We start from the raw sequence: 17,745 nt of genomic DNA on the forward strand, positions 1-17,745 counted from the left end.
ACTGTATTAAGCCAAGTTTGTGTAAAAAAACTGGCTTTGAGTAACTGTTGCTGGACAGATTAAAAGTCAAACAAAAGTCCATCTGCATGGACTACCTGTGCTTTTCCACCATTCTTATTTGAAGTCAGGAGCTGCACAAAATTAGTACGAGAGCTGCAAATGGCCCCTGGGCCGCAGTTTGTATAAGCCCGTCCTGAGTCCTTTCTGGATGCATTCACTGTAATATTTAAAGCTGTTTTCCTTTATTCACTAAATATATATATAAGAATCAGGTTTGAATGAGCCAGTAATCACTAACATGTCATTTTCTGGTATGAGAGAGCAGATGAGTCTGGTTGCATGTTCAATGAGAAAATAAATTCACTTTCCACTCTCACTTCAGTATCACTTTCAGCTGAAATCATCACTGTTTCTCAGTCAGTGCGATGAAGGAGCTCTCTCACCATGGTAACCAGCAGTCAGCCATAATCCTTGCTGTACAGAAGGAAATGAGTTAGTGGGAGATTTGCTTAATTACACCTCCTCTGGATCCTGGACAGACGTACAGCAGAGCAAAGATTCCTCAGCAGCTCAGGGAACATGAATTTAATTCTGCTGGACTAGATGCCTCTCAATGACTACAGAGAAATGAGAGGGGGGGAGGTTATTATTTGATTTTAGTTTTTTTTTCTACCGTAAACCACCCACATTCAGATGAGAAGCAGCCAGATAAAAAATAAATAAATAACAGCTCAAAGTCTGTAAGTTGCTATATGATTCAATCGAACGCCAGATGAGAATTTTACATTTGGAGTCAAACTTGAGGCCAGAAGTGAACTCAACTGAAAGCTCCAGCTGTGAAACAAGGATCTGCCAAGACACTTTTCAGCTTGGTTTATTCCCCCCAGAAGGCCACTGAGGGGACAAAACGACCAAATTCTTGGTAAAATGAGCTTTTTGTCACAATTTCACAACTTCTGGACTACTTTTGGTAATATTTTTTAAAGATGTTTTTGAAGGGTTTTTTTTGTTGTTTTTTTCTCATTTTGTTTTTTGAGGTCTGACCAGCGATTCTCAGAGGGGTTAATATCTAGAAAGTTCAGAACTTTGACCCACTTTTTGTTCTGAAGTTATCTTTTTGATACTCTTCTTTCAGCAGCAATATTCCCAGCAGCAAAGTCTTGCATATTAGGCCAATTTAATTCGAAATGTTGACACCCTGTCGGTGTTGATGAAGACTGTAGGAAACTGTTTGCTTGGCTCCAATTCACCTATTTTCTGAATATATTTTAGCGAATAATTAATTGACAACTTGCAGGACCCAAACACTGTGTATGAATTGATGAAATCTATGTACTTTCCTCTACACTTCACAGCAGTATTTGTTAAGGGTACACCAATTTATCATCCCAGCCAATTTTCAGGATTGATTTCCATAATTTTGGGAGATAGATGATCGGCCGATCCTTGCATGTGAAGCCAATATTATCCCTTAATCTTATCCACATCAGCAAATTTTGTTTTGCATTTGGCCAACACTTCAGACACTCAAAAGTTACATGTCCTTAATTCATGAAACTAAAGTTGCAGAATGTCTGAGTCGGTATTCGTTGTGGTAATCATGTTGTGTTGTCTTCGTGCTTGCTGAGTTTTGCTCCACCTGATCTGATGTGTTGCAGGTATTTGAAGACATATTCCAGCTGTCTCTGTTTTGAAGTGTCTCTGCTGAGAGCTGGCTCAGTCCTCCGTTTTTCCTCCAGCTCTCCTGCTGTTTCTCCAATCCCTTCATGCTCCCTAGTCCGCACGCATCCTCCTCTTCACTCTTCTTCCTTTCAGACTCTTCATACTCTCATATCTTCCTCTCTGAAGAGTCCAGTGTTTACATAATGAACTTAATTTCCACTGAGAGGTCGTCTTTACCCCCCATCCCCCTCATTCTCTCTCACATTTTGTCATGACTTCCTCCAGTCTTTCTCTGCTCTCTCTGTCCTCCCTTCAATCTGACTCATTCTTTTAGGTCTATTTTTATCTCTCCCTCTCTCCATGAGCCTCTCTCTCTCCCCGGTTCCCTGTGCGATCAGTGCTCCAGTGATGAACGTTATGATTGGGTTTAGGCACAGGCAATCGTGGGAAAAGTGAGCGCAGAGCCGAGGATTTAGGTTTTCTTCATCTCCATCCTTGCTTTTTATTTCTTCTCCTGGGGGGTTTCCTTGCTCCTGACCAGCGCTCCTCACTCTCTGGTTAGATTTATCGTGTCATCATTTATCTGTCGTAATGGATATATGACTATCAGCTTCTTCTGTGTGTGCATGTGTGCACTATAGTAAAGGTGAGCACCATGAGCGGTTTGAGTGTTTGTTACTGCGAAATGTTTGCATAAATATGTCAGAGGACTGATTTTCTTTCCTAGAAATCATTTCAATATATATTTTCTCTAGAGCATAAAAAACTGTAGAAGAAAAATAAAAAAATTTGCGAGAGAGTTATGGCATAACATAAAGTAACAGCATGAGATTATATTTTCTACAGTATATTCCTTTGAATTTAGCTAGTAAAGTTAATCACTGGACCTCATTTCTTTCTGCACAGCCTGCAGCTCCCTGGTGGAGCTTGGAAAGCAGATTTTCACTTCATAAATCCCATTTTGGTGATAATCTATGCATTATCTTAAAGCAGCAGTGCAAGCAAAGCAGCAAATCTACGAGTGGTAAAAAGTTGTTCTCATACAGTCATGTGACACAATATTTATGGCAAAAGTTCATTTTCATAACTTCTGGAGTTCTTTTTTCATTATGATTCAATGTTTTATTTTGAATCATGAAGAGAGGATTTACATTTTTTCTGGTATGCATTAGTTTTTCAAAGAAATGAGTCCATCCTTTATTGGAGTTAAGAAGGAAAACAACACCAAGGCTTAGCTAATTAAATAAAATGATCATCATTAGTGTGAGCACTGCGATAAAAGCTGGAGCTTTGGTGTTTTGCTGCTCTAAACCCTAATAGTGTGTAGTCATTTTCAAACTATTGGAAGTTCTTGGTTGCACTAGAAGAATGATTATTCATATGTGGAAAACATTTTCATTGATTCTTAGGAATGTCCCAGCTTATTAACAACAAAATAACCAAAAGCTTCATCCACACTCCACACGGCTCAGTTAACATGTAAAATTGTAACGGTAAAGACTAAAAAGTGAAGAAGTGTAGTCTGTTTCCATCTTCTCTCTAAAAGGAATGTGGCAAAACAACTTACAGTTTGCGAACTTGCATCTGAAAGAACTACAAAATTTCTGGAATTATGTCCTCGGTTCAAGTAGAGATGTTTGGACATAATTCACAGTACAATGTTTAAAAAGATCTAACAGCATATCAGCTTGAACACCTGATGCCAGCTGTCAGGCATGGTGGTAGAAATAATGATTTAGGATGGTGGCATAGCCACAGAATCTCAGCTTCCCGCAGTCATTGAGAAGATCATGAAATCTTCTGAATACCAAAATATTCTAAATTTAAATGTGAGACCGAACAGGACAGAAATCCCAAAGAGGAAATGTACAATAGAAAGGCTGAAAAAAACCCAACCTGATTGAAATCTGGTGGAAGGAACTCAAATGATCTAAGCAGAAACAAATGTTTGCAAACCAAATTTCTTTAGAAATGTGAGAGACTGATAAACTCAAAACAACTATTAAGGTGTTTCTGACAAAGTTGATTATACAAGCTGTTGATTATACAAGCTGTTTTACAAGCTGTTTAATCATAAATGCAACCTCAAGATTGCAGCTATTATTGTTTTTGAAACACAAAGCAGCCATGTTGCATTTCATTGCCAGGGTTGGAGAGAAACGTCACACTTTGCACGTCAAAGTTTTGACTTCAGGAAACATTTTAATGTGATTTTATCCAAACCGGGGCTAAAAAAAATTATCTCGTTAGAATAGAAATGGGATACAGCTGAAGAACTCTTCTTTAAAAAATGCATTTTAAAGTCTGATTCAGAATTCGTTAAAGCCTGTTTATTATTAAATTATTTTTACATTTCTCTCCAAAAAAAAAAAAAAACTCTGATGATGTAGATACTAAATAAGAAATTCAAGTCAATTAAGTTTATTTATATCTTGTCATCTCAAGGCAAATAATTCATGGTGTTAGGCTTATTTATTGTTTTTTTATCTCAATCTCTTAATGCAGTTTAAGATTATAATACATAAATTATTCAAGCGGGTTTAAATTAAGTATGATTCTGGTTTCGTCTGCACTTATCCTATGCTATATTGCATTGATAGTCAATTAAAATTTTATTTTTTATATGTTTTATTTTCAAGATAAAGAGAACTTCTGCAACTTTAATATTAATAAGTGTTACTGAATTGAATTTAATATGAATGTAAAATAACAGGAAAGTATGTTTGAATCTGAAGAGCTGTTACATTATCAGCCTCATTCATATCCCATCGAGTTTGAAATGCAGAAAAATGTAAATGTTGTATTTGGTTTAAACGAAATATCTGCATGTGCTACCACCAGTCCTAATGGATTATTTGGAAAATTATGAGCTGGTTTCCTTCTATCAACTGGTTCCGTGGTTTTTGATTCAATAGCAGTAAGATAAAAAGAATGAAATGCGTTTTTAATGTTAGAATTAACATATAGATGCTGACATGAAGGGTTCCTATTGCCGAACCGTGATGAAATGACCTCCTCCCCTTCTTCCCGCTCCGCTCTCACATCTGACTGACTATCTGTCTCCCAGGACCCGTTTGATGCAGAGCTTCAAAGAGTCCCACTCCCATGAGTCCCTGCTGTCTCCCAGCAGTGCTGCCGAGGCGCTGGACCTCACACTGGACGAGGACGCCATCATCAAACCCGTCCACTCCAGCATCCTGGGACAGGAGTACTGTTTTGAGGTGAGAGCTGAGCTGCATGATGGTCGAGCAACGGCACACTCCCGCTTTTAGTGCAGAGAAACAGAAACTGACAAAAACAAAATAAAAGTCTGATGATCAAGGTTATAAAATTTGCATTGGTTTTGTAAAGTTCTCCATTACTTTTTATTAGTGGAAACTGATCAAAATCGAGGTTGAGACATTGTTTTGGCGCCTTAGTTGCTGTCTCCATAGTGACTGATGGCTGTGGTACCATTGGCTATAACCTCAGGTGACAACGGCGTCAGGAACCAAGTGCTTTGCGTGTCGCTCAGCCGCAGAGAGAGACAAATGGATCGAGAACCTGCAGAGAGCTGTCAAGCCCAACAAGGTGAGGGGAGAGAAAGGGATGCGGATGATCCCTGTGTCTGTGTGTCTCTCTCTCTCCTCCCCGTCTCCTGTTGTTGTTTGTTTTCCAATAAGAGCGCACCGCTTCATTTCTCTGTGTGAACTTCATCCCCATGTCTGTGTGTGTCTATGTCGAGCAATTTAGTGGCGTCTGCAAGCGAAGTGTTAAAGCCTCACGGGGGTAATGTTTCAGGGCGGAGGGTCCCGGTTGCTGTTTTTGAAAAACCACTAATCTGGTAATGTGATTTGGGTAAATTGTACGCAGCAGGTCGATGTGCACCAGCTCAGCATGTCTGTGAAAGCTGATACTCGCTGATACCCAGCAGCTGAGAGGAGAGGAGCGAAAACAAGCCAACATGACTGATTCCAGGAGTTTCTCACGGCTCTGTGGGCCTCATGAATGAACCGGCGCAGTCGAAAGCTTCCCAGATTGGGATCTTCACCTGGGTGTGTGGCATTTAAGCTTCTTGAACACTTAAAAAATTGATTGCACAGCACTGGAAACATATTAACCAGTAATTTGTAATTTTGATCTAGCAAATATCTCAGTACACTTGAAATAAGACAAAACTAACTTACAAGTAACTTTTCAGCAAGATTTGGGAACTTAAGTCAGCTGATTATTTCACTGGGGAAACTGTCTTGTTGTGAAATAATCTAATTACTGCTTTTTAATCAATATCAAGGAATTATTGCCCCTAAACAAGCTCTTCTATCTTGCTGAAAAGTTACCTGTTAGTTAGTTTTGTCTTATTTCAAGTATACTAAGATATTTGCACTGAAAACTAGAGCACAAAAATACTTGGGAAGTTTTGTGTTTTTGCAGCGCAAAGCTTTTGTTCAACACAAGTGACAGAGGAATGTTGACCCAGCAGACCAGCCTAGTGCTCAACGAGGAAATGACAGACTAATGTTGAAAACTCGGACGTTGTTTGCATCATCCAAAAGCTCAACTCTTATTATGTTATTTTTTGTAGTATTTTATATTTCCCAAATAGATATATGATTGCTCTTGGAGATTTGAAACATGTAATGAACTGAAATGTTCAAGTTTTGAGTCTCTATTTTCTTCATAATCTCCTTCTAGCTGGACTTAAATATTTTTTTAATGGCCCTAATCAGTAGTTCTACAAAATTGCTCAGAGGTCTGTGAAAAATATTCTTTGGACTTTGGTTGCTTTTTTGTCCTGCCGAATTTGCCATGTTTACTCACAGCAAATTTTGTTTTGTCTTGGGTTTTTTTTTTTTTAGTTTTTACTCCAAAAACTAAAAACTTTTTGGAGTATTTTTCTAAGTTGTGCTTATTACTTTTACTGGAGTAATTTTCTTACGAAGTAATTTTACTGTTACTTAATAGTAAAATTACTGGATACTCTACCTACTGTGAGTAACTTCACTGAATGAAGAACATCTTGTTTTAAGGAAAATAATTACCAGACACAGACATACACCTGGAGTTTTTATTCAAGTTTTCTTTGAAAGAAAATTTATTTTATTTTTTTTCTTTATTTGGCTGATTTAGTTGTTTTATAATTATTTTATTTATTTTGGTCCTTAGAATAACAAAATTTCCACATAACTTTATATTGTGGTCCATCTGGTGATGTAATTTTAAAATCTTAAATGATAGATGTTTTCATTAGTTACAGTAGCTGAATAGCCTTTTATCAAATGCATATTTACTCTTACTTTAGTCATTTCCTGGATAGCTACATTTTACTTTTACTTGCGTAAAAGCAAGTGGAAGTAGTGCTACTCTTACTGGTTATGATCCATGAAGGCGTAGGTTGTTATGTCTGGAAGCTTACAGATGTCTTATTTTTGAGTAATAGCTGCATATTTAAATGCAGAGGATGCAGTTTGCTTAGATCGAGCTGATTGAGTGGAAATGTAAAGCTCACACTTGAATACAAAATTTCAGCAGCAGAGGTTAGCATGGCTTAGCACTGACCAGCAGAAAGCAGCTACACTGCCACATTTCCTGCTGACGTTCAGTGAGTTTTGTATTACAGGTTGCATTATTTAGCATCCATTTGGATTGTGGAAAGAAGATGAAGTATCTGGAGAGAAATCATGCTAAATATTGAGAACATGCAAACTCCATGTGAAAAAACCCCACAACCTTTTTCCTGCAAGCCATCAGTGCTGCCAACTGTTCCACTATTAAGTTAAACTATCTGTTTATTTAGCAGAAACAGAAATTACACCTGCTGTGTTTTTGTTTTTGACTGATTCCGCAGCAAAGCCAAATTAACTTAATGCTGTGTGTGGTGGAAGTTAACATCTGCTGATCATGTTATATTAAATGCTTGTGAACTCTCACCAAAAGAACTATTTGGGTTACATGTACAAGGTTGGAAGTTGTTTTCTACAGCTGGATCAGAACCAGACTTTCTCGCCCCTTGTTTTGAATCCCTTATCCTTGGTATAAAACTCAAGTGTTGTCTCTGCCTGGCAGAGCTTTTCACTTGGCCTTCTTCATCACTGATTGTCCTACAAGCTCTCTGTATTGTGCACAATATATGAATAAACCTGATTGAGTGATTTCACCTGACAGTGTTTGGTAAAATAGTTTTTTCCACAACACGTGCAATTGATGAAGTTGTGACTTTGGACTTCCTGCTGCTGTGACACATCTTAGACAAAACACAAAACAATTATTAAATAGAAAGTGGCACTATCCACAGGTAATTAGAGGAGGTGGTTATCATGAAGACTGGATGCACTCACATAAAATGGTTAAACAGCCATTTGCAGAACTCTGACGACAGGATTTTTCTCTGCTAAAAATAGTGGAAAACATTTAGTTGGAGTCCAATAGAAATGAAAAATGCATTTCTCTCATAAATCAGGATTTTACTGATCTGAGGATGACAGGGCAGAGAATGAATGAGTGATTTCCTCTGTAGTATAGTTTATTTTCATTGTAATATTTTAAATTGAATTGTATGTGTTTTATGCATCATGCAGCCAAGAAGTGCACTATTAGCTGTTTGTTGTTTGTTTTTGGAGGTTTTTTGTGCTTCTAACAGATGTGATTTTTGTGCTTTGATTCTGAGCTTTGTTAAAAATGCGACTCAGATGAATCTCAGCTGAGTTACAGAAACATCAGCAGACCTGTTGTGTCCTGATTGTTGCTCAGCTGACATGCTGCTCTGTGTTTCTCTTCATATGGAGCTGGTTGCTGTGATCTGATTCTTCAGGATGGATTTTTATTACCAGGTGTGGTCGGGCTGGACCAGCTGGGGCAAATTTAATTCTGAATCTCAGCAGGATTTACGAACATAAAACCACCTGCTGCTCCAGAGTCAAATATCTAATCTTTTAACATTTTATAAAAGAAACTGATTCATCTGAATCAATTATTAATTGATTATTTCTTGAACTAAACACATCATCTGTTCATGTGAATCTTTAGGCATCTTATTGCCAGCAGTCTGTCACAAAAGTCAAGTTGTTTCAATTTCTTGCATTGAATTTGTGAAAAACCTCAAAGATAACACAGTCTAACAGAGAGGAAACAATATTTTAGCTCCAGCAAGGTGACCTCCAGAGAAATCTTGGCTGAAAACTGACAGCAGGGTTATGCATCTTATGGCAGGACTTTTTTCAGTTGTTTGTCTGCATGTGGTGAGGGAGAAATCAGCCAAAGTCCAAAGAAAACCTGAAAAGAAGAAAAACTGGATCATGACCACTTTGAAGAGATTACAACAAAGTCTTTGAAACAAAATGTTTTTTTACATGGAATTAGAGTGGTGTAAAACTTTTTTATAATTCTGTAGAATATTCAAAAATAGTGAAAAAAAATAGTGTTTTCTGCTGAAGAAATAAATTAGTTTGATGCAAGCTGATTTGGTGGATTAAACGATATTACTGAGTCTTTTTGTTTTCTGAGAATAAGGGATCCTGATATTTCCTTTCAGTTTGACCTTGTTACAGTAATTTAAATACTCTAATGCGACTTCAGACTCTGAAGAACAATTGTGATTCTTACTTTATCCCATTTAATCAGGAGGCGTCAGTTCTAATCCTAAAATCTTCAAAGTGTGCACTTCAACAGCTGCTAAACTGGATCAAACTGACATCAAATCAAAGCAAAATACTCAATCATTGTTCTGAACACAAACTGCATATTTTTGCAGCTCTGACGTGAAGTGCTCCCCGTGCAGTGAGATCATATTTTCATCCTCACATCTTTAATTGAACTATTCTCAGCACCAAGTAATAGCAATAATTTCCCTGCGGATCTGATAGTTGTGCAAAATCGCCCTGTGCTTCCTCCTGTCGGTTGTTAAAAGTGAGCAGACACGTGAGACATGTGGCTTCGATAGCGTCCAGGGACTGGAGACAAATTAAAGCTGTCTGAGATGAAACATCACGCGAGCTGGATGTTCTCCGTCCAGATGCTCGGGCCGCAGGGGGCCTGGCTGAGTCACGGCACTCTGAGGATCCCTAACGGATGTTTTCCCAGATAAATCTCTCCCCTCCTACGCCTGAACATTAGGAGTCGTGTATCTCAGACCAGACGTACCAGCAGAGCGAAGGATTGCCATTATTCTTTTTAGCGTACCTGACTTTGATTCACTTTGGAAGTCTTTTTTTTCTTTTAAGCAGCCATGTTTTAGTAGTCAAATCTGAGATATAAAAGAAAGATGGAAGCCATGCGACGATTTCAAGGCTGAGAACCCGCTCCCATACTGGTTTCTCTGTTCTGGCAAACTGAGACACCAGATGCCCAAAAACATTCAAAGTCACGGGTTTGGAAATAATGATGCCTCTCGTTTGACACCAGAGATAAAAGAGGACAAAACCTGGTGGTTGTGAAGATCGTGGCATGTGTCGGGTTTAAAATGAGATGCTGAATAGTATGAGGCTAACGACAGTGATTCAGCAACCAGCAGGCCCCTCTCTCCTGCAGCAGGAGTTGTCAAATATAAAACACGCTTTGTGATCATGATAAGAACTCACCACGGAAGCATAATTACCATTGTTTGTGTCTTTGTTGCACAGATGAAATGCAGGATTTTATTTTTTTATTTTTCGTCATTTGTCTTTTGTGTGTCTATCATGCAGTTTAATGCCTCTGTGTGATGAATTTAAAGCTGCTTTTCAACTTCAAGACAAATCAGTCATGTCTCTCCTCTGCAGGATGACCTGCTGCTGCCCATTATTCACCCTCTCCGTCTCCTCTTCTCTGTCCTTGACGTATTTTGTTGCATTTTTGTATCTTTCTCCCAACATTGTATCGACAGAACTGCAAAGATTCTTTTTAAAGCCTATTATTAAGTGATGTAAACTGCGTTTGAGCTGGTTTCATCTTCATGCAGGACAATAGCCGGAGGGTGGACAATGTGCTGAAACTGTGGATAATTGAAGCCCGTGAGCTCCCGGCTAAGAAGCGCTACTACTGCGAGCTGTGCCTGGACGACATGCTGTACGCCCGCACCACCAGCAAGCCCCGCACCGACACCGTCTTCTGGGGAGAGCACTTTGAGTTCAACAACCTGCCGGCCGTCCGCAACCTTCGCCTTCATCTGTACAAAGAGACAGACAAGAAGAGACGGAAGGTGACCGACCTTTCCTAGCAGGGTGGAGGAGAATTTAGTTTGCAAACTAAATATTTTTACTAATTTTACAAAAAAAATTATAATGGATTTATGTCTCTTTAATAAAGTTAATAATAATTTAAATACACATTAAATATTTAGTTAGATGTTTAACTTTACACTAAATATTGTTCTCCAAACTAAATATTTAGTTTGCAAGCTCTAAATAAAGTTAGCAAGCTAAATATTTAAATTCAAAGCAAATGTTCAGTTAAACTAAAATGCTAACTAAATATTTAGCTTCAATGCAACTAATTTGTTCCAAACTAAATATTTAGTCTGAAGCTAAGCCTGCTTATCAAATCTTCCATTTCTGAACTAAATATTTGATTTGCTAGCTAAATATTTGTCTTGAAAATATTTTGAAACTAGATATTTATCTTCAAATATTTATCAGTCAGCAATTATGGCATCCATATTTGGTGATTAAATATGTAGACAGCAAGCTAAACTAAATAATCGCCTTGCAAAATAAATATTTGGCTTCAAACTAAATATTTAGTTTAAATCAGCAAACTGATTTAACCAATTTGTTGCTAAATATTTAGCTTCAGTATGAATATTTATTTGGAAACTAAATATTACGTATTTACTTCCAATGTTTAATATTTAGTTTGATGCTAAGTGTTTAATTTGTGAACTAAATATTTATAAATTAATATAAATTGGGCTAAATAACCCAAATTATTGCTGTTATTTATTTACTGTGTAACTTCACAAACTGCATCACAAACAGAACTACTTTTATACACTAGACAGCAAAATGCAAAAGTAAAAATCCCAGTCAGTTTTGGGAGTTTGCAAACATCCTGAGAGATTTTGTAGTTATAACCATAAGTTACAATCATAATTCTTTTCCAGTTTGGTGTTTATTTTTTCCCTTCATCTCTACGAATACAGTTTACATGCTTATGAGTATCTTTTCTGTGTATCTTGAAGGAAAAGAGCACATACTTAGGATTGGTCAGCATCCCCATCTCGAGCATCACCGGGCGGCAGTTTGTGGAGCAATGGTACCCAGTCATCCAGCCCAGCGTTCTCACAAAGGGAGCCGGCGTCGGAGGAGGGAAAATTATCAACGCGTCGCTTCGCCTCAAATCCCGCTTCCAAACCATGAACATCCTGCCCATGGAGCTGTACAAAGAGTTCGCCGAGTACGTCACCAACAACTACCGCACCCTGTGTGCCGTGCTGGAGCCCGTGCTGAGCGTGAAGAGTAAAGAGGAAGTGGCCTGTGCTTTGGTGCATATCCTGCAAAGCACGGGGAAGGCGAAGGTAAGGGCCACCGCTGTTTGCAGAAAGCTCAGAATCAGATTGAGGAGCAACGGTTGACTGCAGTCCTCTTGTGTCTGCAGGACTTCCTGTCTGACATGGCCATGTGTGAGGTAGACAGATTTATCGACCGAGAACACCTTATATTCAGAGAGAACACTCTGGCCACCAAAGCCATAGAAGAGTACCTCAAACTGATCGGACATAAGTACCTCAAGGATGCTATCGGTGAGTCGACCCAGCCGTATCTTTCATTTTCCAAATCATAACTGAAAAATAATCTTTCAAAACTCTTTGCTCAGATCAGCTAAAACTTGTTTCTTGGCTTAATTTTTATAGCCATAAAAATAAAAACCATAGGAAATATCTGTCAGCACTACTGAGGGGAAATCAATCATTTTTAGTCTGAACATAATAGTATAAAATGACTTTTTTTCATTCTTTCAAATCATATTCAGGATTATACAAATTTTATTCATATTTTAGACATTGCAAACAAAACTTACTTTTTACCTACTTACCTTAGATTAAAAAGATTTATTAGTCTTGATGAACAATAACTTTCTTTATGTAAAGAGGAAACATTCAGTAATAAGAAAAACAATAAATTTAATCAGCAAGAGTAAAAAATAATTCCTAAATATATGAAGGAATTATCCATATTTTCAAAATTTCAAAATAAAGTAAAAAATGTGAGGAAGATTTTTGAGAAGTTTCTCCTTTTTAGTTCTGATAACTAGAAACCTTCACTATTTGTCTAACACATTTGATGTTGTTTGATAACATGAAGCAGGTATGAGAAGATGGAAAAATGTAGGCTGTGTTCACAAAGCAGGTCTTCCAAATTTTTTGTTGAAATCTGAATATTTTATTTATGTTTTGCGTGGTCTTTTGTATTACTAATTAGACTTTTGAGTGAACGGCTAAATCCCCAAAGCAACCCGCATTCACAGAAGAAGTATTGGGTCATCCAGAGTGCCATAAAAAAGTCAGACAGAGGCAAAAAAAAAAAAAAACAAACGCAGATTTGGGTCACATTTGCTTGCTGTGTGAACACAGCCTAAATATTTCAGAATCATTGGAAATGACTAATGAAACAGTAGATGAAGAGCAAATAAATCTAAAAGAACAGAGGTGGAAAATCCAAGTCTTGTTGTTGTTTTTGATGCCAGATCATCCTGACAACAGCAAAGCTCTGAACAACCATTTTGTGTCTTCTGTCTTTTTGAATTATTCTGTGATCGTTTTCTAATTTTTAAAGTTAAGCTGTTTAGAGAAAACTCTGGCAGCATGAGCACAATTCTCCTGCTAAACCCTAAATCTGTTCATCTCTCCCAAACATCAGGAGCATAAACTGATTTGATGAGTAAATCTGATTCATGGGAGGGCATCATTTCTGCCTCAGTTGAATCATGTGATACATAATAAGTAGATTTTCCCCAAGCGTGGTTTATGCAAAGAACTGTGACCTCGGCATTTAACCCATGGATAAACTGGAAAACCACACACACTCAACCCAACGGGTAATAAACCAGGAACAGCTGAAGCGCTTGGGGAACATTGAGTTGCCCATTGAGTAAAAAACCAAATTTACATCTACATGTTTAGTATACAGCTTAATACACATGTTAGCCAAACCCATATGTAAGACCTAAATCAGTTTCACTTTGTGCCTAATGGTGCACTGTGTCTGTTTAGTGTCAAGCATAACCTTGACACTAACATTTTTACAGTTCTTAGCTGGTAGGTGGTGCTTTTATTTTCAGCATTAAAGAGTATTTACTACTCAGCATTAAAGTTAAAATGGTTGATCAATGCTTCTTGAAAGAGAAAAGAAAAACAAGCATTTTACTTTTGCCAAGGGTTGGGTTGCAGAAATGTTTGATTTCTGATTTATTTTCTGTAACACTTGAACATTGGTTGATGCTGTTATTTAAAATAATAACTCTGGACTTGTTATAAATTAAATGTCATCTGCAGGGGAGTTCATAAGGGCCTTGTATGAGTCAGAGGAAAATTGCGAAGTGGACCCTATGAGAATACCACCCTCTGTGTTACCAGACCACCAAGCCAATCTTCGAATGTGCTGCGAACTGGCTCTCTGCAAAATCGTTAATTCCCATTGGTAAGCTCCTAATTACTGCAGAAATAAACAAAGTTATTTAAAAAGGTTGATGGGCCTGCAGATTTACTTTCTCCTAGCGAGCCGAAGAAGCAGCCATGATGTTGCTGTTTGATTCTGAGATGCATGTTTTGTCCTCACAGTGTTTTCCCCCGTGAGCTAAAGGAGGTTTTTGCGTCCTGGAGAGTGCGTTGTGCCGAGAGGGGTCGGGAAGACATCGCTGACCGCCTCATCAGCGGATCGCTCTTCCTGCGCTTCCTCTGTCCCGCCATCATGTCCCCGTCACTTTTCAATCTCACCCAGGAGTATCCCGACGAGCAGACGTCACGCACGCTCACTCTTATCGCTAAAGTAGTGCAAAACCTCGCAAACTTCTCCAAGTCAGTACCACTTCAGTTTTTAAAGAAAATGTGAACTTGTAACTACCTAAATCTTATCATAGATATGATCTTATATGTAATAGATACACACCTATACACTTATTATAATGAATAATTAGGAAATTATATTTTTATAGCTGATGTTTGGCCTTAGAAAACGCAACCCTGAGTTCAGACTAGGCTTGTCACAATATTACATTTTGCTACAATAAATTGTCCCAGTAATTATTGCGATAAACATTAACATTGTCATTTTGGAGAACATTTTCACGTAATAAATTGATAATGATGTATTAATCTAAGTTCACACTCTCAAAGATCAATAAACTTTTAATCAAAGAACACACCGCAACTGGAAGAAATTTTAATTATCCAAAATAAAACACAACAACCAAAACCATTAAATAAAACGGAAATAAAAACCACACACAAGCAAAGCCATAAAAAAATGGATTAACAATATAACTTATGGTTACAACTACAAAATCTCTTTGTAAACAAAATTGCCCTTCAAATAATATTAATCATCAGAATGGAAATTATTGAGCTCATTTTAATTTATCATGCGATTAACTGCTTACTGCGACATGCTTAAAGCAAGGTGAGTCCTGACTTAGAATTGAACAAACTAAATTTATTTTGTATAATTATTCTTTGCTGTGGTAAGTTAGCCCACTTTTAATTAAGTTAAATTATTTCACCTAATATTGAGTATAAACCCATACTTGAATTCTCATATGACATTTCAGTACCACAATACAGAAGAATTCAGAAGATTACATTCAAGAAATTATGACACAAAGAAAAAGAACCTAAAATCCCGTTTACATCATTTATTCATTAAATCTGATTTCACTCCTCCTTCTTCTCTGGTTTCTGTTTCTGCGCCTCCTGCAGGTTTGGCAATAAGGAGGAGTACATGTGTTTCATGAATGAGTTTTTAGAGATGGAGTGGGGCTCCATGCAGCAGTTTCTGTACGAGATCTCCAACCTGGACAGCGTCAGCAACGCAGGCGGCTTTGAGGGATACATCGATCTGGGCAGGGAGCTGTCTATCCTGCACAGCCTCCTGTGGGAGGTTATGGCTCAGCTCAGCAAGGTGAAACTTTACCAATGTAAACTGAAGTTAAACGCTTAATATCTCAAACAACAAGTTCTTACATTTTCAGAGCAGGGTTGTATTCCTTTGTAGTATTTGCGCTCAAAGCATCTGCTGTCTTTCAAATAAAATCTGGAGTTTTTTAATAATCTATTCAGGCAGCTAAAAAAGTCTTACTGGAACACAAAAATATACATTTATGCAAAATTAAATACCTCAGACCTGACATATGTGATTGAATATTAACTATTCAAGGAAAAATATGAATCCTATTTAGTTTATATGCAGACGACACAGACTCACTCACAGGAAAGGGGGAAGGAGAGGAGGGAAGACATGCAGCAAATATCGCCGGGTCCGGGAGTCAAACCTGCGACGAGGACTGAAGGCCTCCAAACATGGGTCGCGCTATCCCCTACGCCACCACGGCACGCCCAGACTCACTCTTTTTAATAAACAATTGTTTGCAGTAGAAGTTAATTAGGGAATTATGTTAGTCCTACATTGTTTTTTGTGTGGTTAGTTAATAAAAAGATTTTTATTTGCCTAATGTCTTTGTCCTGCATCTTACCAAAACCATAATAAACTAGCTGGAACTGAATCACCAAATTATTTAAATATTGGTTTTGGTGATACCAATATTTACTTGGTAAACTTCCCAGTTTTGCCTTGTGCTAACAACACAACCACCCCTAACTTTAGCCTCAAAACGTGGATAAATGGATTTCCGTCCCACATCATTACTTTCAACTTGAGGTGGTTTGTTTCATTTTTTGTATTTTTTCAACACTACAACATATAAAAGTACAAAGAAAATGTTTGTTTCTCCATATGACTTAATTGATTTTTTTTTTAGAAATTAAGAAGCCACAGCTTTTTAGAAAAGCTTCTTTGACTTTCTGAAGTTTTATTTCACAGGATGCCATCATCAAGCTGGGCCCTTTGCCCCGCCTCTTGAATGACATCAGCATGGCGTTGCGTAACCCTCACCTCCAAAGGCAGCCGAGCCACCAGACGGACCGGGTGCAGGACAGACAGTCGGACAGGCTGCTGTCTCGACCAAGCTTTAACCGAGGAATCTCGTCAGAGTTCCAGAATCTCATGATGAGGGATTTAAACAGGTAGGAACATTAATGCAGGACCATCCATCATTATTTATGAAGACTCGAGGAAATCAAAACTTTGGTCAGCTTTAGAAGAAGAAGACGTTCTATTTATATAGCACTTTTTCAGCAACAAGGAGTGCTTTACATAAATTAGAAGGAAATACAAAAACAACAATACAAGCAAAATATAAGAAAAAAGAGAAACTATGCTTTAAAATGTTCTGGTTGTTCCAGTCACTTTCAGGAGGATAAGTGATTTCAATAAGTGATTTCAATGATCCTCAAACAGTCTATAAAGGAGCATAATGTTTATGATTTGATGTTACATTATGTTGCTTATTTTTACCGGTTCTATGCTTTTATGGAAAGATTTTGCAGTAAATTGGACCTTGGCTGCTATTTTCTTTATCAGATAAATGTTCAGGACAGATCAGAACCAGTAACTCTACAGGAAGGGGCCATTTTCTTCATCAGTCTAAAGTTCATTTGGTGACACTAAACTGATTCCATATTTTTTTTCAGGTGTTGAATGAATATTTCCTGCACACTATTAAAAAAAATTTGGCTTTACTCCCTCTTGTTGTCCAGCTCCATAGACATCACTCGTTTGCCTTCCCCTACTTCCACCGGAGTGGTCATGCCATCCCGTGCCCAGCTGAGCTTTCAGGACCGCGACCACCCTCATCGAGCCTCCAAAGACATGTTCTACGTTTCGCGGCCGCCCCTGGCCCGCTCCAGCCCAGCGTACTGCACGAGCAGCTCGGACATCACGGAACCAGACGCTAAGGTGAGTCCGGTCACGCTGAACCAGGGGAATCATCATCCCATCCGCTAGTTTCTCTCTCTGGTTAGTGAAGTTAGTATGACATGCATGTTAGTCATACTTGACAGAGTCTGCCATCGTGTTACTG

General features: G+C 38.0%; 1 protein-coding gene across 13 annotated transcripts in view; it reads left to right on the top strand.

The window, feature by feature from the left end:
• The window catches only part of LOC102231320 (ras/Rap GTPase-activating protein SynGAP-like), a 174,393-nt gene that overhangs the window by 128,764 nt on the left and 27,884 nt on the right, over positions 1-17,745 (top strand). For all 13 annotated transcript variants that reach the window (XR_002752553.1, XR_002752554.1, XM_023331074.1 and 10 more), the window contains 10 exons: positions 4,730-4,883; positions 5,134-5,232; positions 10,577-10,816; positions 11,795-12,130; positions 12,211-12,355; positions 14,108-14,252; positions 14,393-14,629; positions 15,527-15,728; positions 16,647-16,849; positions 17,423-17,621. Coding sequence is in view for 11 of the 13 variants with exons in the window: in XM_023331074.1 (XP_023186842.1) it covers positions 4,730-4,883; positions 5,134-5,232; positions 10,577-10,816; positions 11,795-12,130; positions 12,211-12,355; positions 14,108-14,252; positions 14,393-14,629; positions 15,527-15,728; positions 16,647-16,849; positions 17,423-17,621 (1,960 nt within the window). In the remaining 2 variants the exon portion in view is untranslated. The remainder of the gene's footprint in view (positions 1-4,729; positions 4,884-5,133; positions 5,233-10,576; positions 10,817-11,794; positions 12,131-12,210; positions 12,356-14,107; positions 14,253-14,392; positions 14,630-15,526; positions 15,729-16,646; positions 16,850-17,422; positions 17,622-17,745) is intronic.

Source organism: Xiphophorus maculatus, chromosome 3, assembly GCF_002775205.1.
Source record: "Xiphophorus maculatus strain JP 163 A chromosome 3, X_maculatus-5.0-male, whole genome shotgun sequence".
NCBI classification, from domain to species: Eukaryota; Metazoa; Chordata; class Actinopteri; order Cyprinodontiformes; family Poeciliidae; genus Xiphophorus; species Xiphophorus maculatus.